The sequence below is a fragment of the Phacochoerus africanus genome, chromosome 2 (assembly GCF_016906955.1).
Source record: "Phacochoerus africanus isolate WHEZ1 chromosome 2, ROS_Pafr_v1, whole genome shotgun sequence".
Taxonomy (NCBI): Eukaryota; Metazoa; Chordata; class Mammalia; order Artiodactyla; family Suidae; genus Phacochoerus; species Phacochoerus africanus.
In genome coordinates this window covers 204,175,988-204,199,532 of record NC_062545.1, presented here as the reverse complement: position 1 = coordinate 204,199,532, position 23,545 = coordinate 204,175,988, and the positions used below count along the sequence as shown (strand labels likewise).

The following is a 23,545-nucleotide window of genomic DNA, read 5'->3' as shown; positions in this document are numbered from 1 at the left end:
TCTAAGAATGAAAAAAGAAAGATATCAAACCAGGTAGTCATGTCTTTACAAGATTAACACGATCCATAAGCATTTATTTATTTTTAGTGGTATATGAAAAACAGGATCCCTTTCAATTAGGCTATTAAATGTGATATAATAAAACCATCTATTTGTGTTCTCCTAGGTGAAAAAATTTAGTTGTAAATTCTAAACTGCTTAAAATCTTACTGCCCTGACCCCAGAGAATGAGTTGGGCAGTGGGGGGAGAGGGCATCAGTATGTGATTGTAGTTAGAAGAGAGAAACCACACTGATAATTTGAACAAAGAAAAACTTAATACAAAGCATTATTAAGCAGTAAAAGGTATTTAATTACTGAAAGTTGTAAAGAGGCTCTAGGGAATATTGCAATAATAAATGTAGGGAGCAGCTACTACTTCTGGGGCTGAGGGAGAATGTCCAAGGAAGGAACTAAATGAATTTACCCACTCAAGGCTGAGATCACACACCTTGTTGGAAAGATTGCAGCAATGCCTGCTAGCTTGTGAAGTGCACTGGGGTGCTGGCCAGAGCTGGTCCGCAGGACGCCATCTGCTGGGTCTCCTCCATGCCTCTGGCAATCATGGTAGGAGAAATATAAAAAGCATATGGGAACCTGAAGAAAAGCCCCTTTCTCCACTACGCCTTGCATAAGCTTTTCTGCACCTTCTATTAACAAGACCTAACATTTATCCAGAGAGCAAAGGAGAAATCTTGACAAGGAACAGATGTGGTATGAAAAAGCCAGAAAAAGAAGGGTATATTTGGAACTGAAAGGTAATAAACTGATAGCTGGCACAGCCAGTGAGACAAAATCAGACTCTTTTGGAGGGGAGTAAGAGTGGATGGGTGAAATAAAGTGGGAAAGAGACTTACAGCTAAATTCCTTCAAATATGTAGTAGGGCAAGATTCACCTCTATAGAACTGTTTTGGTCAACAGAAATATCTAGAGATAATGTGTCCAGCATACATTTATTTATTGGTATTTTTGGATAAAGTACTTTATTCAAGCTTAAGTAAATTACCATGAACTTTATAGATGCAGACTATTGCGTTTGAATTGGATAAGCAATGAGATCCTGCTGTATAGTACAGGGAACCATATCCAATCACTTGTTATGGAACATGACGGAGGTGTGAGAAATGTGAGAGAAAGAAAAAATATATGTATGTATGTATGTATATATGTATATATGTGTGTATGTATGTGTATATATATATATAAATTTATATATACATATAAATGATTGGGTCACTTTGCTGTAATGTAGAAATTGACAGAACACTGTAAATCAACTATAATGGAAAAGATAAAAATCATAAAATTAAAAAAAAAGTGTTAACACCTATACTTCTGAAACTATTCCAAAAAATTGCAGAGTAAGGAACACTCCCAAACTCATTCTATGAGGCCACCATCACTCTGATACCAAAACCAGACAAAGATACCACAACTGAAGAAAATTATAGGCAAATATCATTGATGAACATAGATGCAAAAATCCTCAACAAATTATAGCAACCCAAATCCAGCAATACATTAAAAGGATTGTACACTATGATCAAGTGGGATTTATCCTAGGAATGCAAGGATTTTTCAGTATCTGCAAATCAATCAGTATGATATATCACATTAACAAACTGAAGAATAAAAACCATATGATCCTCTCCATAGATGCAGAAAAGGCTTTTGACAAATCCAACATCCATATCTGATAAAAACATCCTGACAGTGGGCATAGAGGGAACCTTCCTCAATATAATAAAGGCCATATATGACAACCCCATTGCTGATATCATTTTCAATGGTGAAAAATTGATAGAATTGCGACTAAGATCAGGAACAAGACAAGGATGTCTGCTCTCACCATGATTCTTCAAAATAGTTTTGGAAGTCCTAACCATGGCAATCAGAAAAGAAAAAGAAATAAGGAATCCAAATTGGAAAGGCAGAAATAAAACTATCACCATTTGCAGATGACATGATACTATACCTAGAAAATCCTAAAGATGCTACTAGAAAACTGTTAGAGCTCATCAATGAATTTGGTAAAGTTGCAGGATACAAAATTAATACACAGCAATCAACTCCATTTTTGTATACTAACAATGAAAGATCAGATAAAGAATTTAGGAAGACTATCCCTTTTACCATCACATAAAAAATACCTAGGAATAAACCTACCTAAAGAGACAAAAGACCTGTACTCTGAAAACTATAAGATGCTGATGAAAGAAATCAAACATGACACAAACAGATGGGAAGATATACATACTCTTGAATTGGAAGAATCATTATTACCAAAATGAGTATACTGCCCAGGGCAATCTACAGATTCAGTGCAATCCCTGTCAAATTACCAATGGCATTTTTCACAGAACTAGAGCAAAATATTTTAAAGTTTGTTTGGAAGTACAAAAGACCAGAATAGCTAAAGCCATCCTGAGAAAGAAAAATGGAGTTGGAGGAATCAGGTGTACTGACTTCAGATTATACTACAAAGCTGCAGTCATCAAAACAGTATGGTACTGGCACAAAAAGAAAAATATAGATCGGTGGAAGAAGATAGAAAGCCCAGAATTAAACCCATGCACCTGTGGTCAATTAATATAGGAAAAAGGAGACAAGAAGATACAATGGAGAGAAGACAGCCTGTTCAATAAGTGGTGCTGAGAAAACTGTACAGGTACATGTAAAAAATGAAATTAGAACATTCCCTAACACCATGCATAAAATAAACTCAAAATGGATTAATCCCTAAATATAGGACATTATGAAAGTCTTAGAGGAAAACTTAGGCTGAACACTTTCTGACATAAACCAAAGCAGTATCTTCTCAGATCCACCTCCTAGAGTAATGAAAATAAAAAGAAAAATAAACAAATGGGACCTAATTTATTTCAAGAATTTTTGCATATCAATGGAAACCCCAAACAAAACGAAAACACAACCCACAGAATGGGAGAAAATATTTGCAAATTAAGCAACTGACAAGGGATTAGTCTCCAAAATACATAAACACCTCCTGCAGCTCAGTACCAATAAAAACAACCCCATCAGAAAGTGGGCCAAAGATCCAAACAGACAGTTCTCCTAAGAAGATACACAGATGGCCAAAAACACATGAATAAATGTTCAACATTACTAATAGAAAAATGCAAATCAAAACTAGTACACCAGCCAGAATGGCCATCATCAAAAAGTCTACAAACAATAAATGCTGTGGAGGGTATGGAGAAAAGGGAATCCTATTACACTGTTGGTGGGAATGTAAATTGGTACAACCACTGTGGAAAGCAGTATGGAGATTCCTGAAAAAACTGAAAATAGAATTAACATATTGTCCAGCAACGCCACTCCTGGGCATCTATCCAGAGAAAACTATAACTCAAAAGGATGCATGTGCCACAATGTTCATTGCAGCATTATATGTACAATAGCCAAGACGTGGAAGCAACCTAAATGTCCATCGACAGAGGCGTGGATATAGAAGTTTTGGTATATATTCACAATGGAATATTACTCAGCCATGAAAAGGAATGAAGTAATGGCATTTGCAGGATCATGAATGGACCTAGAAATTATACTAAATTATTCAAACAGTGAAGCACAAACATCATATGCTATCACTTATATGTAGAACCCATAAAAAGTATACAATGAACTTATTTGCAGAATAGGAACAGATTCACAGACTTTGAAAAAGTTATAATTACTAAAGGAGACAGGTTGGGCTGGGAGGGATTTACTGGGGGTTTGGGATGGAAATGTTCTAAAATTAAGTTGTATTAAGTGTTTTACAACTCTAAATATAAAATTCATTAAAACACCAAAGGGAAATCTACATTGTTCACCTACATTCATATTTCCTTTTCAGACCTCTTTAGACAAAGACTTACTAGCAGATGTCTTATTATTAATATTAGTGTACCTGAACATTTTTATTAAAGTTTTTTTTTTTTTGCTTTTCAGGGTCACACTTGCGGCATTTGGAGGTTCCCAGGCTAGGGGTCTAATCGGAGCTACAGCTGCTGGCCTATGCCACAGCCATGGCAACACCAGATCTGAGCTGCATCTGTGACTTGCACCACAGCTCACAGCAGTGCTGGATCCTTAACCCTGAGTGAGGCCAGGAATCGAACCCACAACCTCATGGTTCCTAGTTGGATTCAATTCTGCTGTGCCACGACAGGAACTCCTATTAAAGTTTTTTTAAAAATAGAGATTCTTGGAGTTTCCTGGTGGCCCTGTGGGTTAAGGATCTGGCACTGTCACTGCTGTGGTGTGGGTTTTGATACCTGGCCTGGGAACTTCCACATGCTGTAGGCACAGTCAAAAAATAAGTAAATATTCTTAACCATTTTCATCTGCAAAAGATGTTTCACAACCATTTAATATTCATTTAAACATTATTTTTCTATGTTTTTTTAATTTTGGTTTTTATTGAGATATCATTTACCTAACACAGGCCTCTCTTATTTTTAAACACCCACTTTCTCCTCTAAAGCTCAGGGCCTACTAGCACTTTCATAGGTCCTCCCCTAGGCTGTGGAGCCAGGATTTGGTAGCTCACTCTGCGAGAAAACCCTTGGTTGTACCCTTGCCCTACGACTGTGCCATTGGCAGCTGTCACTCAGTGGGACAGAAAGACTGTTCTCTTGTATCTTATTCAACATTGCACCTTTCTCCTGCAGCTCTAACCTCAGGCAACAAGAACAAACAGAGCCTGAACCTTGACTAATACTTTAAGCAAAGTAGGATTTCTTTTCTGTTTCAGTGTGTTTGCTCTTACATGTCTCTGTAATACTGCTGCTTTGACTCAGTTTATTTATTGTTCATGATGATTTCCAGTTATTTTCTTTAATAATCATATACAGAAATTTTATTTTTCTCTCCTAAATTTGACAGAGATAATATTTTCCTGTATTTTGCAACTTTAGGCACTGTGTTAGGTGCTTTATAGATACTGTCTTTATTATCTACCTCAGTGATTTTGGCAGAAAGTTAGGCATTATTCCAAGGCTCAGAGAGATTGCGTAACAGCTAATAGCCGGCATGGCTCTGCTAAAGTCCTGGTCTTTTAAGCATCAAGTCCAGTGCTGTTTGTCATTAGGTTAAAAACTTGACTCTAGTCTTTAATGAATTTCATCTTGAGGAAAATTTTTTGAGAGAGACAGTATAATGAACTTAGGTTTTATTTAATTTAAAAAATTTAGTAATACATTAAAATTGTTCAAGAGTTATAAATGGTATAAAATGAGAAGTCTCCTTCTCATCTTTGATTCTGGTTGTCTGTTTTCCATACTCTTAAATAGAAAATGAATATTAGCTGTTATTAATTTCTTATGTATTTGTCTAAATACTTTGTGCATATATATACATGTATATATATGAAAATACAAATATATAGTCTCTGCCCCCCTTTAAAAATTAATTGGTAGCATTTCAGTCATACTATTTGTATCTCATATTTTCATGTGTGAGATCTTTCCATGTCATAAAAATAGAGCTTCCTCATATGTTTTTTATAGTGGCATTTACTTTCAAGTAAATGTTGTCTTCATCCTTAAGCATAGAAGCAAAAAAAATCTGTGTCCTCTCAAAAAATCTTTTATTGCAGTATTCATAGCAGCATTATTTATAATAGCCAAAAAGTGGAAACAACCACAGTGTTCACTATTTGATGAATGGATAAGCAAAATATGTTATTTCCATACAGTGGAATATTATATGACAATGAAAAGAAATGAAGTATTGAAATAAGCCACAGCATGGATGAACCTTGAGAACATGCTAAAAGAAGCCACTCACAAAAGACAATGCGTATTATGGTTCCTCTTACATGAAATGGTCTGAATAGAAGCAGGAGGTAGATTAATGGTTTCTAGGGCCTGGAGGTCAGAGGGAATGAAGAAGACTGTTAATAGGTATGAGGTTTCCTTTTGGGGTGAAGAAAAATGTTCTAAAATTAGCTAGTGACAGTAGTTACACAAATCTATGAATTACTAAAATCCACTGAGTTATAAACTTTAAATGAATGGATTTTATATGTGATTATATATCAGTAAAGCTATTATTAAAATTTTTTATAAAGCTTGACTTCTACTTCCCATCATTTCAATAATTATCCTTATTCATATAAGTTAGTCTGTAATAACAGGACAGTTGTAATCTAGAGATTTCTAATTTGTCTCATCACACTCTAAATTAATCAAATTACCTTTTGAGCCAGCAATATCTAATTCTGTTTTAATGTCTCTGTCTTCTCGGGGGCACATGACTTGCCTTGGCAGAGTTCTATCCATTCTCTGACTCTGACTGCACCACTTGACTTCTGTGAGGAGTCATTGCTCAGACTGACCTAACCATAACTTCTTCAGGTATCATTTCAGTTTAGAAATGTCAGGCTATCTCATATGCAGGAGTTATTCATAATTATTATTATTATTTGTCTTTTTAGGCCTGCATCCAAGGCATATGGAAGTTCCCAGGCTGGGGTTCTCATCAGAGCTGCAGCCGGCAGTCTATGCCACAGGCACAGCAGTGTGGGATCCAAGCCATATCTGTGACCTACGCCAGATCCCTAACCCACTGAGCGAGGCTAGAGATTGAACTCTCATCCTCACGGATACTAGTTGGTTTTTTTAAGCCATTGTGTCACAGCAGAACTCCTATTCACAATTACTGATGAATTTCCAGGCTCAGCTGAACCAGCTCCGTTTCTGTCAACATGTTGTCTGTTACAAAAGTGAATTGTCCTCAGTCCAAGTCTGCCATCTGCCCAGGGTTGCCTCTTACCACGTCCTAGAGCTAGGCAAATACAATGTTTTCTTTCCTATCTCCCCTCTCACTGGTGAATACCTCTTAACTGGTAATGGCTTTTTCCAAATTCTGTTGCCTCTGGATTTTGTATATTGATCCATTTTTTTTTTTCTTGCCTTAACCGGGAGCAAATGGTAAACATGAGGAAAATTTGAAATAAACTGTTCTAGATGTCTAACATCTATTTTCTCTTGGGGTTATCCTGTTAGCTCAAATACATGCAGAGAGATTGGGGCAGGAATTGAAAATTCCGTATCCATTTTGTTATAAGGATTCTTTTCTTACAATGAAATATAAGAAATAAATGAATGTCTAGAAATGTATTTCTGACAAATAGACTGAGCTCATTTACTTATGCCCCTTTTTATGTTTATTTTTCAGCGTTCCTACAAACTTGCATTCCCCATAACTGGCATGTATGGTTCAGTATTTACAGCCTGGAGGATCCTTGAAGTAATGAGAGAAGAGTCTGCAGCAAGTGACTGGTTGGCTTCGGTGGAGTCCTTGCTTCCTATTACCACAGTGATCCCGGTGCATGTTTTCCTTCTGCTGGCTTACCTTCTTGTTGAAGATAAAGGACGAAATCTCCGCCAGACACTGAAAGTCACTACGGAATTAGCCCAAGCTGATTCCTCTCAGGTAAAGCAAGAAAATAATGGAAGAGCAAGGGGGTAGAGCTTAACATTGAAATTGTAGATCATTCTTTCTTTGTGGATGATTTCTATCCAAGTTTTAAATTACAGGTTGCTTCTCTTTTCTATCTTTATTTTCTCAGTTTTTTTTTCTTTTTTCTCCTTACTTTCAGTTGATGTATATTTAATGATTCAAATGTTTCTTTAATGAAAGCATACCCTGAAGGAGAATCTACATGTAATGTTATGCTGGTATTTTTATTTTTGGTGGATTTGCTAATTTGTAACGCTTTCGTTAACTCTTTCAGCCTATTCCAAGATGCATATCCCTTAATTTTAATATCTCTTTTATGATGGTCAAATTAATTCAGAATAAATGTGCCAATATAATAGGCATTAATCTCTTTTTAACTTCTTGAAATTTGATCCTATTTTTGTTTAGTCATTTAAAAAATCAAAAAAATACTGGTTCTTACTATATATGGTACTGATCAAGATACCGAAATAAGAGGGTAAATAGTAATTTTTCCTATCTGCACGGTTCTTAGAATGTAATAAGAAAGCTATCAGAGGAGTTCCCACTGTGGTACAGTGGGTTAAGGACCTGGCATTGTCTCTGGGGCAGTATAGGTTCAATCTCTGGCCCAGTGCAGTGGCTGGCGTTTCTGCAGCTGTGATGTAGCTTGCAGCTATGGCTTGGATTTGATGCTTGGCCCGGGAATTTCCATGTGCCACAGGTGTGGCCAAAAAAAAAAAAAAAGCTGTCAGACATTATTAATAGAACTTTTCTTCCCTTTTAAAACTAACTATATATTCAGCATAGGCATCTGTAATTTTTTTCTATTGGATAGAATCTCTAGAATGCATTTCCTGTGAAGGGAAGGATTTCCTCACCAACTAGATATGACATTTTTATTATCTTCTATATCTTAGTATCGGTGCTTGTGTTTCTTTTCAAGTATGGTGAGGAAACCATTCATCTCTTTCATAGGAAGTGTGTTCCTATAGGAAAAAATTTGGTGGTGAAAGTGGATAAATAGGTCTCTTTGAGATATGAAGTTAATATATTTGGAATACCTTTGTGTCCCCAACTTGTTGTGCTCCTTCCTTTTTGTCAAGTAAACTACTGCTGGTATTTTACCAAAATTTTCCATCTGACTAGACCTCTTCTGGTCTGATTCTACAAGTGGATCCATAATAAAGTACCTTTGTCTCAGGGTGTATGAATAATGTGAATCCTTTCAACTTGCTTCCTACTTTATTTCTCCCCTCACTTTTACAGTGATCTTGCCTCTACCAGATGTTTTCTTTCACTGTTGACACCTTGAAGGATAGTCTCTTTAGAATGGTTAATATAGAGATATCTAAAGATTATCTAAAGAAGTCACACAGTAAGCAGATACCTGATTTGGTGTAAAATAAGTATTACATCAGTATATATATTGATACTCAGGAAATACATTTAGTCTTTGAAATTCTAGAGTGATTCTGTATCCTTATAAACATTATTTTTCATGTGTGCCATGGCATGGAAAATATTGGGGAGCACTGGAGTGACCATCCAGTTTCATTTATTTATTCAATAGATGTTTATTAAGAGGCAGTGCTATAAATTTAAGTCAGTATGTTAAACTTCTGTTGATTATTTCTTGGAAAGAAAGTTTTGAAAGAAAAGAAAAAACATGTAATATAATTTTGCTCTTCAAGATGAATGGTAGGGTAAAACATTTACATACAGTTACCCAAATTCATACAGAAGCAAAGGCAATATAATTAATAAGAACTTACAAGTGGAGTGTTTTAAGTCTTGAAAAGGGTATCAGGAGAACTAGAAGTAGGAGATAGTGTTTTGTTTTGTTTTGTTTTTTTCTTTTTAGGGCTGCACCTGCAGCGTGTGGAAGTTCCCAGGCTAGGGGTTGAATCAGAGCCACAGCTGCCAGCCTATGCCACAGCCACAGCAATGCCTATGTCACAGCCACAGCAATGCCAGATCCAAGCCATGTCTTCAGTCTTCACCACAGCTCACGGCAACACTGGATCCTTAACCCACTGAGTGGGGCCAGGAATCGAACCCAGGTCTTCATGGATACTAGTCAAGTTCATTACTGCTGAGCCACAAGGGGAACTCCAGGAGATAATGTTCTTTTCCTCGCTGTTTCTTATGAAGTGACCATATCATATCATTTCTCTGGCTTTTAGCTACAAGGTAAAGCAGCTTAAAAAAAAGAGGACTGAATATTTTGCAAAAGCAAATTTTCTAATTTTGAGTAACTGCTTGGCGTAGATTCATTTAGATAAGTTATGGTTGTTGACCTATTGCTGGAGAAGTGTTTTCTATTTCTTTCATTAAGTTGGTATGACTGCAGGAAATGTATTCATATTTCTTGTGTGTTGGTCCTTTCTTACCTTATAGAAAGAAGGTATATGTAACCATTGTAGTCATGCAATCATTGGCTCAAATTCATGGGGGAGTTGAAACTAAAGAAAAGTCTTGGAGTTCCCATCGTGGCGCAGTGGTTAATGAATCCGACTAGGAACCATGAGGTTGCGGGTTGGATTCCTGGCCTTGCTCAGTGGGTTAAGGATCCGGCGTTGCCGTGAGCTATGGTGTAGGTCGCAGACGCGGCTTGGATCCTGCGCTGCTGTGGCTCTGGCATAGGCCGGTGGCTACAGCACCGATTAGACCTCTACCCTGGGAACCTCCATATGCCGTGGGAGCAGCCCAAGAAATAACAAAAAGACAAAAAAAAAAGAAAGAAAAGTCTTAGACTACTAATAAGTAAATAGGTAGGTAAGAGTAGGAGTTTAGAGGCTGGCTTCTACCTCTGTTTTGGTGATCACTTAACCTTTATAGTAGAGTTCACTAGCCTGCAGTATGCTTACCTAAGTATTATGTTTGTGTGACATCATAATTTATTATAAAAATCTTACTATAAGACCTTGTGAGAAAGAATATTTGAAAGGTTTGAAAGAGATATGCCAGTGTTTGGTATGGTGATGATTATTACTAATATTAAGGGATTAATAGAAATTATTTATGATGGTACTTATTAATAGTAGTGCAAATTATCAATATTGACTGGTTATTTTAGTGTTAATAGTAAGAAAATATGATTTTTAAAAATAATATTAAAAAATGTGATTATTATTTGTACTTATCATGCAGTTTGGTAGATCCTCTTCCCCTATGAATTTTCTTCCTTAATCCCTCACCTGGTTCCCTTACGTATTTTCAATACATTTAGAGCCATGGAAATCTAATGGAGCTAAGTAGTCTGAAGGGAACTTGGCCTTGTGGATACCATTTTAGAGTTAACTAGATACAGATGATGGTGTTAAAATAACTTGATAATTACTCAAGACCACAGCAATAAATCAGTGCTTGAGAAAAAAATAGTAAAGAACTTTTTCTCCCCCTATCTAGAAATGCTGTCAGCAAGTTGCTAATAATCCATCTGGTTTTCTTACCCAGATATCATAAGACTTAATTTGCAGAAGATACAAGCTCAGGTCCGGTGGCATTCAGTAAAAATTAAGTTAGTTCCTTTTATGTTCTTGGAAGGAATGTCTCAGAGTGTTCTGGGGAGAGATCCAAGAATGAGCATCCTGTGTGAACTGCCATGAAGGTCTCGAAAGTTTTAAACACATTGATTTAGCTTAGAGTGACATTTTCACATCATAGTCTGTGCTTATAATATATGGAAATGCCTTCTAATTCCTAAATTAGTGTTTTTTTCCCCCTGGAAATTGCAGCTGATATATTCGTGTACTTTTTGGTTATGCTTATGTAACAGTTTCCGCTTTTGTGATACTGTGAGTAATGATATTTCCTCACAATTTGATATAAATCACTCAGGCTGCCTTCAAAGATGCCTGAATGACAATTGAAGCACTTAGCTTCATGGCTCATATACAGTAATGTCCAGTTGACCTTATTCTTTCTTCTTTGGAGAGCTATTTCCTACCTCTGTGGTTTGCCCAGGATCTGGTCCTGTCTAGTTTAAAATCAGTGATAGTGGGGAATTCCCATTGTGGCTCAGTGGATTAAGACCCCAGCTAGTAGCGCTGCCTTGCTAAGTGGGTTAAGGATCCAGTGTTGCCACAAGCTGCATTGTAGGTTGCAGATGTGGCTCAGATATGGTGATGCTATGGCTGTGGCTGTGGCTAGTGCCGCAGCTCCGATTTGACCCTTAGCCCAGGAACTTCTATATGCCCTAGGTGTGGCCCTAAAAAGCAGTGACAGTGAATATAAACAGACTTTCAGAAAGAAATATTGTGAACCCCAGGCCTAAATGAGGATGTTTTCTGAACTTCAATTTATATCTTTATGAATGGCAATATCAGATCATATTTTGAATCCTTATTAAATGATGGACTAATCTGTGAAACATGATTCTGGACAGTTTGGAAATGCTTGAGACTGATACACCCTCCTTAAGAAGAGGTTAATAACTCTTAATCAACACATGTCGATTAACCTCTATCTCCCCATTCTGGTGAACTCACCACGGTAATATCTATCTCCCTCAGTAAGAACCACATCTGACTCTGTGATCTGCACTGTGTGCCTCTGATACACACAAAATGGGTGGTAGCACCAGTCCTGTACCACTCTCCTCAACCGATCCCATATAGCTGATTGAATCTAACTTCTAAGACTCTCAGCCAGAAACTTTACTTTGTCTTCCTCCCTTCCTAACTCTAACTTCCCTTTTTCTTGGAGGGGGGGGTGTCTTTTTGTCTTTTAGGGCCACGTCTGTGGCATATGGAGATTCTCAGGCTAGGGGTCCAATTAGAAGGAACTGTATTCGCCAGCCAATGCCAGAGCCACAGCAATGCGGGATCCGAGCTGCGTCTGCAACCCACACCACAGCTCATGGCAATGCAAGACCCTCAACCCACTGAGCGAGGTCAGGGATCGAACCCGTGTTCTCATGGATGCTAGTTGGCTTCCCTTACAGCTGAGCCATGACGGGAACTCCCTCCCTTCCCTTCTAGATTTTATGTTTAGTTCTTTGCCAACACCGACCGTGGCTTCTAGTAACATCCCACTCATGCTCCTTTGGCAGCTTCAGGGTAAGTTCTCTCTGGGTCTACCTGGGATTCCCTCCACTAATTCCCCACAATATTTCTTTGGCCCCTTGCCCCTTCAGAAAAAAGAGATATTATTTACCTCTTAAAACTTTCTCTGCTGTCTCTTAGCTATATTGTATTAACTATATCACCAGATAATTATTATACCATTTATTGTAATTATTTAATGCATTAAACATATGATAATTATTTTCTTTATTAGCTATATTAACTATAGCTTCCGTATAGCGATTGGAATTGAGATTTCTCCATTTGAAGCACTGTAATCCTAGAGAATAATAGAGGTGTTGGAGAAAGGTACTTTTCACATGGATGTGTGATTCTACAAAAGCCTATAAGGTTATTAGATGCTTAATAGTATGTCTTATAAATAGAAGCAGAGAGAACACCTGACAACAGATTATATTCTCTTTTGGAAATCAAGGCTGCTGGTTAATGGTCTTAAAATCCAAGAAAATGTTTTCTTCCTATATTTCTGCCTATATTGTTCAGGGTTTATGGCAAGATTAAATATTTAGACATATGAATTGAACACTAGCCATGAAGATCAGTAATCTTTAGATAGGCTGAGGTGGTTTAAAACAAAATCTTGCAATAGTCAGTATTTCAACTTCTGTGGAATTACTCTTAACTACTACATGTAAGACATAATGATTTCTTTTTGACAGGTTTATAAAACAGAACATGCCGAAAAGGAAAAGTTGATAAATTGTGACTTAGAGAACAAGTTCCTTCCTTAAAACCTACCCTCACAAAGGAGTGCAACAAATTAAGTTTTGTGAAACCCAGTGCTTCTTTCAAACCCTTGGAACTTGCTTGCTTTTCTCTTGTTTGAAAGTGGGGATAGAGATGCATTTTTTGGTTTGTTGTATTTTGTTGTTGTTCTTTGCATTTTACAACTCTGAGGACTTTAACTTCCTTTTTACATTTTGATCTTTAAGTCTGGCTGAAAGTCTTGCTTAATGGGAACAATTACCATCACTGATAATTTTATCCTTTGTAATACTTTCAGGGCTTAATTTTTTTTTCCCTTTATGAAAATGTACACACTTTTGAGCCATTTGAAATCACTTATGTGGGTAGGTTCATGGCCCATGACTTGCTGGTCTTTAAAAGTAATACATTATCAAATAGTAAAAAGTTGACTTTCAGGGCAGAATCCTGTGATAGTTCTACTCTGGGTCATAAGCCATATTTTAACATGGAAAATGAATAGGAAATGTGTGAAATTTAATGGTCTGTAAGTTACTGCTGTGAGAAAAGGAGAAAATATATTCTATAAAGGAACTCGCACAAAGAGTCTTTGGACACTTTGCACTCTGTTCCATTGTCACAAAGTTCTATGAATTGCTACCCCCTGAAGTCAGTCAGCTTTCTGTGTTCTTCACACGCCAAAAGAAGCCAGAATGTACAGTACTTTTAATAAAGAGCTTTACAGATAAGAAAAGCTGTACCATGATTCCCTTGTAGCCATAGCATCGATTATGCCTAGAGCAAAATTGGGATGAGCTTGTCAGCATGAAACAATTAGACAAAGACAAACATAGACAAAAATACAAGGTCAGATATCTCTTCCATCCTGTGGCAATATGTTTATTTCTTCTTTATAAACCCCACATAGATAACTGGAGCATAAAATGTTTTTAACTGGCAGTTGAACCTTTTTATGTTTTTTTTCACTTTTTGCATGAAGCCTAGAATTTATAATCAAGGAAGCAATTTCTGTGCCAATTTTTTGCCTTTCCTGAGTTCCTGAGTGCTAATATCAGGCTGCATTTCTTCTGAGGCATCCACAGATTATAAATTGCTTAAAATTCTCACTGTAAGAATTGTTTGTGATTTTCATTTCAACCCTATATCACTGTGACACTCACTAGCTTACTAATATACTGAAACAAAAGCCATTTGTCTCGTTGTGTCACTGAACACTGAGTAACAGGATGGGGGTGAAGTTTGATGAAGATGGGGGCCTAGACCTGCATTCAGAGCAGCAGTGTCTGTCTGCTTCCAGTTGAATATCGGCTAACTAGTAGCTTTGGTTTCTGGTTAAAACTTGTTTGTCTGTTGGTGAAGACCCAGAGGGGAACACATTTTGGGGTAACCTTTGAATTTCCTAACAGGCATGAGGAATTCTACTCAAGGGGAAAATACACTGAAGTCGGAGTTCTGCTGTGGTGCAACCGGATTGCTGGTATCTCTAGAGCACTGGGATGCTGGTTCGATTCCCAGCCCAGCAGTGTGGGTTAAGGATCCGGCATTGCTGTAACTGTGGCGTAGGTCACAATTGTGGTTTGGATTTGATCCCTGGCCCAGGAACTCCGTGTGTCAGGTGGCCAAAAAAGAAAATAAAAGTACACTGAAGTACCACTGCCAGAATAAATTTTTTCTTCTGTAGTCAGTGGTCAGGGAAGGGAGAAGTGAGTATTGGTCCCTGCCTACTTGCATCATGGTCACATACCCAAAGTGAGGCTACCAGTGGATATCCCTTATCATTCATTCTTCAGCCCTTCAACTCAGAGGAGAGTCTTATCAAAGGAAATGTTTCTTTACATCCACAGAAGCAACGCATGTCAACCCTCTATAAACCAATTTTGCCTTGATTCATAAATATCAATGGATAATCAAGGCTTACTAGCCTTTTGAGAAAATTAACAGCATGACTAACCAGAGCATCTGTTTCCAGAAGAAAGAGAACTTGGGGAGCAGAAAATAATATAAAAATAATCTAAGGCCTAAGAGATGTTGGCAAGATATTGTGAATGTTTTTGTGTTGTATTTAAAAATACTGCTGTGATAAAGAAGAAATTTAAAAGCAAGAGATTTTAGAAATTAAAAATGACGTTGCCAAATACATAAATGGAGGCTTGGATTAGTGATCTATGGAATAGCCAATGAAATATTTCAGAATATAGAAAAAATATGAACATTGAACAAGTTAAGATATTAAAGGTCAGTTTTGGAGTTCAAATGTCTTTCTGTAGGAATTTCAGTTGGAGGGAACAGAGAACATGAAGGAGAGAAACTTCAAACCTGACAGAAAACTACTTCTGAAGCTGAAAAAAAGACAGATGAGGGAGTTCCCATTGTGGTGCAGTGGAAACGAATCCGACTAGTATCCATGAGGATGTGGGTTGGACCCCTGGCCTCACTTGGAATTGGGGATCCAATGCTGCTGTGAACTTTGGTGTAGGTTGCAGATGTGACTTGGATCCTGTGTTGCTGTGACTGTGGCATAGGACGGCAGCTACAGCTCCAATTCAACCACTAGCCTGGGAACTTCCATATGCTGTGGGTGTGGCCCTAAAAAGCAAATAATAATAATCATTATAAAAAAAGACAGGCAAGTATAGGTTATTAGGACCCTCTGAAAGCCAAGTAGGACAAGTGAGAATAGATGAATACCTAAATTCATGCCCAGAACTTCAAGAATGAAGAGAAAGTCAAAAGAGATTTTGGAGAGAAGAGTTGGAAAAGGGAAACTTACTTAAAATTCGATTGACCTGAGATTTCTTTCTTTTTTTAAATTTTTGTCTTTTGTCTTTTTTGTTGTTGTTGTTGCTATTTCTTGGGTCGCTCCCGCAGCATATGGAGGTTCCCAGGCTAGGGGTTGAATCGGAGCTGTAGCCACCGGCCTACGCCAGAGCCACAGCAACGCGGGATCTGAGCCGCGTCTGCAACCTACACCACAGCTCACGGCAACGCCGGATCATTAACCCACTGAGCAAGGGCAGGGACCGAACCCGCAACCTCATGGTTCCCAGTCGGATTCGTTAACCACTGCGCCACGACGGGAACTCCATGACCTGAGATTTCTTACAGCAGTGCACTAGGTACTAAAATACATTGGGGTATTGTCTTCCAGTTTGGGAAAATCATTTTGAACTGGGAATATTCCTTTCCTTTATTTTCCTTTTTGCAAGTGATGGTAATAAAGACTTTTTCTCTGATGGGCAATAATTCAAGACCATTTCTTGTTTACTGATTTTATGAGGGAAAAAGCCCCTGAAGAATGTGTGCTAACGAAACTGAAAATGAATCCAAGAAAGCACAGAGAAGAAATATTAAATGGTGATCAAAATAACGTTAATTTAAACTGACCATACCTGTTTGTATAAAGGATGAAAAATAACTACCTGGGACTAAAGTCCAAGATTTAAAAGGAAGTGGTGGGAGTAGATAGTGGGAATGCCATAGTGTGAAGAAAGAACTTGCCAAGGGTGAAATTTTGTTTTTAAATTGAGTATTTCTTGATGTTGGTAGAAAAATAAGTTTAAATATTTGTTTAAACCTTATTAGTAATAATAGGTGATTTATAACTTACAAATAATTAATATAACAAAAGGAAAACATTTTTTTATGAAAAGCCAAAAAAGAATGGCAAATATTAACATTAAATAAGAGGGTAGGAATAATTTCACATATTCCAGTTACCACAATTACTGTGAATGAATTAAATTTCCTTATCAAAAAAAGTCACATAGTATTACCCAAATCAATCTAAAGATTTAATGCAATCCCTGTCAAAACCTGTGACATTTTTCACAGAACTAGAACAAGTAATCCTAACATTTATATGGAACCACAGAAGACCTGGAATTGACAAAGCAGTGCTGAAGAAAAAGAACAAAGCTGGAAGCATAACCCTTTTCAACTTCAGACAATGCCACAAAGCTGTAGTCATCAAAATAGCACATATCCAGGGTCTCTGCTTTTACTCAATGTGCTATACTCTCATCCTGCAACTTTTAGTTAAATCATTTCTTAAAAAAATTTTGAAAGAGTAAACAAGGTTCTCTAGCTTTACATTTTTTTAGATTAGCCTAGTCAATTATAGTGATAATTAAATGCTAAGAGGGGAACCTCAACATTTGTTTGAAATCTAGCCAGATCTTCAATCTTGTGTGATTAGTTTTGTTTCTTCCGTGCTACCTTCTTTTGGCCTTTCTATATATAGGCAAGTCACATTTAGCTAGAGAGTTACACCTAAAAAGAATATATTGCGGAGTCATGACTCAGGTCAAAAAGAGAGTGAGACGGTTCAAGTGAATTCGCATCAAGAATTCTTGTGATTGGGATTATTGTTTAATGGTCAGAAATTATTCTTTTGTACTTTCCTGGGGGCTGTGCCTATGGCATACAGAAGTTCCAGGGTCAGAGCCTGAACCCAAGCCACACCGGTGACCTGAGCCACAGTAGTGACAGCACCGTGTCCCTAATCTGCTGAGCCACCAAGAGAAACTCCTCTTTTGTACCTTTTCATTTGTATTGATCATAATTGGGAGATTCTGAAATCTAATCAAAGACAGGAATCTTTTTTTAGTGAACAAAAAAGTAAGTTGGTATATTCCCTTTATTTTGAAAATTAATGCCTACAAAATGCTGAGAAAGTCCACCCTTATTTGTTAGGTTTGAAATGTTCAAAAGGTTTGACACGATACACAGTTTACTTGGGAACTTGAAAGGGCACTAAAGAATCAGTTATTCAGTATATAGTCTTGGAGAACCTCTTGGGGACACACATTTTAATTGGTTGGGTTACAAAGACAGTTATTAGAGAACTCACAATGCATAGGGAAGATGGACACCATATGGTTACAATACTCTATGATAAATGCTATAATGCAGAGAAGCATAGGGTATTGTATGAGCCCGGAAAAGGGCAGCTAAGTCATAATAGGAAGACTCCCTGTGTAGGTGGCTTATGAACTATCGCAGTACAAATATAAGTTGAACAAACATCTTTGAGATGAACCAGAAGAATCATATTATTATTGCTGTTTCTATTATTGCTACTAATTTTATGTAAGTGCTACTTTTAATACATGAATGTTTACACAATCCTTTTTGAGAACCGCTTTGTGAAAACAGTGGAATAAATAAATTTTTGGAGGTACTGAAATAGTTCATTACTTTGTGAACCACAGGTTCATTAGCAGTACTTTTCTTTTATATTTCATATTTGTTTTTCTTGTTGGGAAGTAAAAGAAAGCCATTGACAGTTGCAATTATGGCTACTCTCTGATAGCTGTCATTGAGATGATGGGCCATGATTTGGTGGCTTTCGTGGGAAAGGTTTACTCCAGAATTCTTAAAGTTGTTCAGCTATGTCAGCTCCCTCACCAGAAGTCTTGAGACTTATGCTGTCCCGTTGTCTTTTCAGCACACTGGCCTTCTACCCTTCTAGTGACAGTTTTGAGCTTTTCATGATAGATAGTATAACACACTTTGGCAAGTTTTTAGCATAGTTTATAGAGTGAAATTGGGCATTCCAAAGTCAGTTTACTTCAAATGGTTTAGACATGGTTACAAACTCAGTGGAGCTAGACAAGTAGTCAAGAAGTGGAATAATTTCTATATGTCAGGCTTCTTGTGTCTTGTCATGCTTAGTGTTCTTGTGGTAGTGGATCAAATCTGGATTTAAGAAAATTTGTGTATTTTTTTTCTTTAAAGAAAACAAGCACATAAAAATAATGTAACATGAGTTTATTATATCACGAATAGCATTAAAGGTGAATAAGGGCAAATTAGCATTTTGAAGAGTCCTATAATTATCTTCTAAGGAAATTTTCTGTGAATTAACAATTAGATTTAGAATTCGTAGAAGGAATTCCTCAAGGAAACTTATGTCTCACTTGTTTTTACCCCCTAGTAACCTAGCCTAGTTCCTGGGCTTTAATACCTGTTTTGTTGCCTGATTGAATTAGCACATAAATATATTAAGTGTATGTGCCCACCATCCTAGAACCAATAAACTATTTTCCAATATTGTCATGTCTTATTCAGACTATTCAAGAGAAGAGTGTGTAGTATAGGGACAGGGTTTAGGTTAGGTTAGATTACAGTAAAATCTTATTAAACGGTATCCTATTAATTTAGGTTTCAGGGTGATTTGTAACAGGCTAAGTTAAAACATAAGCTGATATTGGCACTATTGTTTTTAGGCAGTTTGGATTTGCTCATTTGCATTAGTACAATGAATGTGCTAATTTAAAATGATCAAATTATCTATTCATTAAGACATATCAGCAGGGACTGTACTTGGCAGTACTTGGCTAATTAGTTTGTTATAGTATATGTGCGAAAGTAATCAAATTTTATTTCTTTAACATTTTTCTCTAATCCAGTCTTGTCTACCTTCATTGTTTCTAGTAGTTTGAGTTATCAGTGATAATTATACTCTTGTCATTTTACAGTACTTACATGTATTTAGTTGTCAAATTGTATTCAGTTTTTAATGGTATAACTTGATCTGCATTAAGTGGAATTATCATGGAATTATCACTTAGCTTGAAATACTGTAGATACCTTGTTTTTATTGGGTCCCCTTTTATTTATCAAGCATCTTCAAGTCATTCAACAGGTAATATTTTACAAACCTCCCATGTGGCAGGTTCTGGTAACACTAAGTTGAAATGATGTGGTCTTTGTTTCCAGGAATCATAGGTCCTAGTATGTTGACAGAGGTATTAAAAATTGTTTTTCTGGGGAGTTCCCGTCATGGCTCAGCAGTTAACGATACCGACCAGGATCCATAAGGATGCAGGTTCGATCCCTGGCCTCACTCAGTGGGTTAAGGATCTGAGGTGTTGTCATGAGCTGTGGTGTAGTTCGCAGATGCAGCTTAGATCCCCCGTTGCTGTAGCTGTGGTATAGGCTGGTAGCTGCAGCTCCAATTTGGCCACTAGCCTGGGAACTTCCATATGCCGCAGATGTGGCCCTAAGGAAAAAAAAAAATGTTTTTCTGGAGTTCCCATCGTGGTTCAGTGGTTAACAAACCTGATTAGTATCCATGAGGACACGGGTTCAATCCCTGGTCTTGCTCAGTGGGTGAAGGATCTGGCATTGCTGTGAACTGTTGTGTAGGTCACAGACATGGCTCAGATCTCATGTTGCTGTGGCTGTGATGTAGGCCTGGGAGCCTCCATTTGCTGCTGATGTGCCTCTAAGAAGACAGAAACAAAACAAAAAAACAAAAAATTTGCTTTTTAGTACAAGGTGATAATTGCCATTGTGGAGGTATATATGTGTCTCAGGAACATATTTGTAAAGGCCCACAAATTCCTCTGATGCAAGGGAAAGGAGAGGCATTCTAGCAGAATGGAGAGTATATGCAAAGACACAAATGTGTGGCAGGTCACAGTGGGGTAACAAGACTGCAAATAGTACTATATTAAGTGGGGATATATAAGATGAGGAAGAATGATCCTGGAGTGGATACTGGGCAAGTATTTGGTAGCAAGTTCCTGAAGAGCCTTGCAATTAGGGAGGAGAGGATAATTTATCTAAAGTATGTAAAGTATGAGACATAGAGGATATAAAGTTTTACAATAGGATATTAGTTTTGATGGGGACCTTAAGATATCAAAAGAGTTTTGAGATAGAACACCTGGTAGAACTTGTAGAGTAGTAGGAATAAACCTCAGTGAGTACTACTATAATTTTCAACTTCTTACTTATATTGGGGGTCTAGAAGTTAAGCATTGAAAGGCTAGGTGAAGAAAAGAGGGAGACTCTTGGAGAAAGTTGCTGTGGTGCTGAATCCTATAAGTACCAGTCCCTTATCTCAAGCCTAATGACAGGAACTCCACATTACCTCATGCAGCTTGATGTGAATCCCTTGCAGTTGGGATGGGCAGACATATGGGATGGGTTAGTGACTGCCCCCAAAATCTAACAGGGAGTGATGGGCTGCCACTGTCGTGGCAGTGGAAGCAAAGGAGAGAGTACCACCATGTGGGGAGTGGCTTGCATGCCTAGAATTTGTTGTAGTAAACAAAACAGAGACAGATCACAGACATGGAGAGCAGACTTGTGGTTGCCAAGGGGGAGGGGGGAAGAAGTGGGATGGATGGGGAGTCTGAGGTTGGTAAATGCAAACTATTACATTTAGAATGGATAAGCAATGAGATCTTATTACCATTATCACAGGGAAATATATCTAATTTCTTGGGTAGAACATGAAAAAAGATAGTATGAGAAAAAGAATGTGTGTATATATATACGTATATATATGGCTGGGTTGCTGGTGTTGTACAGCAGAAATTGACACAACGAATCTACTATACTCTAATAAAAATAACAAATGCATTAAAAGAAGATATGTTAGTGATTCCTGTGAATAAAATGTGGGTCGCTGGGGCAAGAGAAATGCAGGGAACTGTCTCACCTCAGTTTTAGAGTTTTGCTTAAAAGGTGTACAGGCTTTTGCTGAAAGAAACAAGATTCCTGGAGAGGTGAAACAGTGATACCAGAACTGTATCAGAAGTCTAAACAGAATTGAATCTTGCAGGTTTGGGCTGTTTACTGCGGGAGCAGTAAGGGAATCCCTTTGGGGCAGGGGAGCTGTAAAGACGCTTCTAACCATATAGCACAGGAGTGCTGACACTGCTCTTCAGAGGAGCCTGCCCAGATTTGGAGATGGAAGGCGGAAGCCAAGCCAAGAGCGTCAATTAAAGGTAGTAAGGCTAAGGGAACCCCTGAGAATTCCTCCAACTGTCACTCTAGCCCTTTGCTGCAGAGATTCTGGATTTCATCCTCCTAATCTCATCAGCAAGGCAGCAAGAAATGTGTAGATGTTTTTAGGTTTAGGCATCTGTGGGCATTGAATGATGCCGAACCGTTTATTACAGTAGAGACTGCCAGAGGGTTAGTTCATTTTGCACCTTTTCCTTTGGTTTCCATCTTTAAATTTTTTGTGCTTTGCTGAGGTTTCCAAATGAAGGCTCAAAATTCACTTTATTTGGAGCTTCTCTCAGTAATGTCAGATTGTCTTTATAATTAATGGTGCATTGCTGAAATGTGAAGCATAAAAGTAATTGCAATAGCCAGTTAGGCCCATTCTTTCCCTTTTCATGTTTTTTTTTGTCTTTTGAGACATTAGTGGAATTTCATTTAACCCATATAGAAACCAGGAGCCTACACACATTTCTGTTGCCTGGTGAATTCTTGGTACCTGACTTAAAGTGCTCAGTGAGCATTTGATGAGTTCTTAGTTATTTTTTGAAACCAGGGAGGTTCAGGCAATGGTCTGTGAAATTGCTGAAGAAAGTCAGGAATCTTTTCTAAAACAGTAGAAAAATGAAGAATCATGCATGCGATATATTAGGCTGTCTTAAATCAAATCCTAGCTGAAGCTGTAATGACACATGCTGTTCATGAAAGACTTAATACAGTCCTTCTAATCGGATGAATTGTCTTGTTGTGCAAAAACTGTTATTACACTGTGTGTGAAACCAACCATGCTGCAGGGGGAAAAATTAAATCGCCTGACTGAGAGGTCACTTGTGAATAGTAACATAAGATCTATTACCGTTATTAGAGACTCTGGAGGACATTCACCCTTTTATGGTCTTTCAACTGCTGGAATGAAATATTTTAGTGGTAAATGGTATCCTTTTGGGAAATCCTCCTAAAGAATTTTTTTTTTCTTTTGCTGTTTGTGTGTTTAAAAAGCTGGGGGGCGCGGGGGCGGTGCTTAGGGAAAAAAAATCACATTGTTCCTTTCATATCACTTTTAAGATTTACTTATTTTGATTTGATGTGATGACAGATGCCTTTAAATGTTCCTCATTACACCATTCTTAATCTGAGTCTATTAGTACCATACTTTATCTTTCCTAACATGTCACATACATTGTGTAATCTTTTCCATAGGGAAATTCACGAGAGCATGAAAGCTCAGAGACCAGACCAGAGTATATGTGGTTTATGTCAAGATCTGGATGAAGCACTTTAAAATACATGAAATGAAAACTATATCTTCTTATTATGTTTATCTTCTTTTTTTTATATTTTAGCTCTACATGGCAGCTATGCTGAGCAGTAATTTTAAGAAATATTTTTTAGTAGTGAATGAATAGCTATTGATTTGAGGTGAAGCTTTATAATATGTTATTAAATTGGGAACCAGAGTTCCTTTCCAATTGATTACATTCATTATAAACTGTCAATCCATTTGTTATAGTTTATTACCACT

The 23,545-nt window shown here is 37.4% G+C and overlaps 1 protein-coding gene across 3 annotated transcripts in view; it reads left to right on the top strand.

Moving 5' to 3' along the window:
* The window catches only part of FOCAD (focadhesin), a 312,911-nt gene that overhangs the window by 92,024 nt on the left and 197,342 nt on the right, over window positions 1-23,545 (top strand). For all 3 annotated transcript variants that reach the window (XM_047767584.1, XM_047767582.1, XM_047767583.1), the window contains one exon: window positions 7,226-7,483. In XM_047767584.1, coding sequence (XP_047623540.1) covers window positions 7,226-7,483 — 258 coding nt within the window. The remainder of the gene's footprint in view (window positions 1-7,225; window positions 7,484-23,545) is intronic.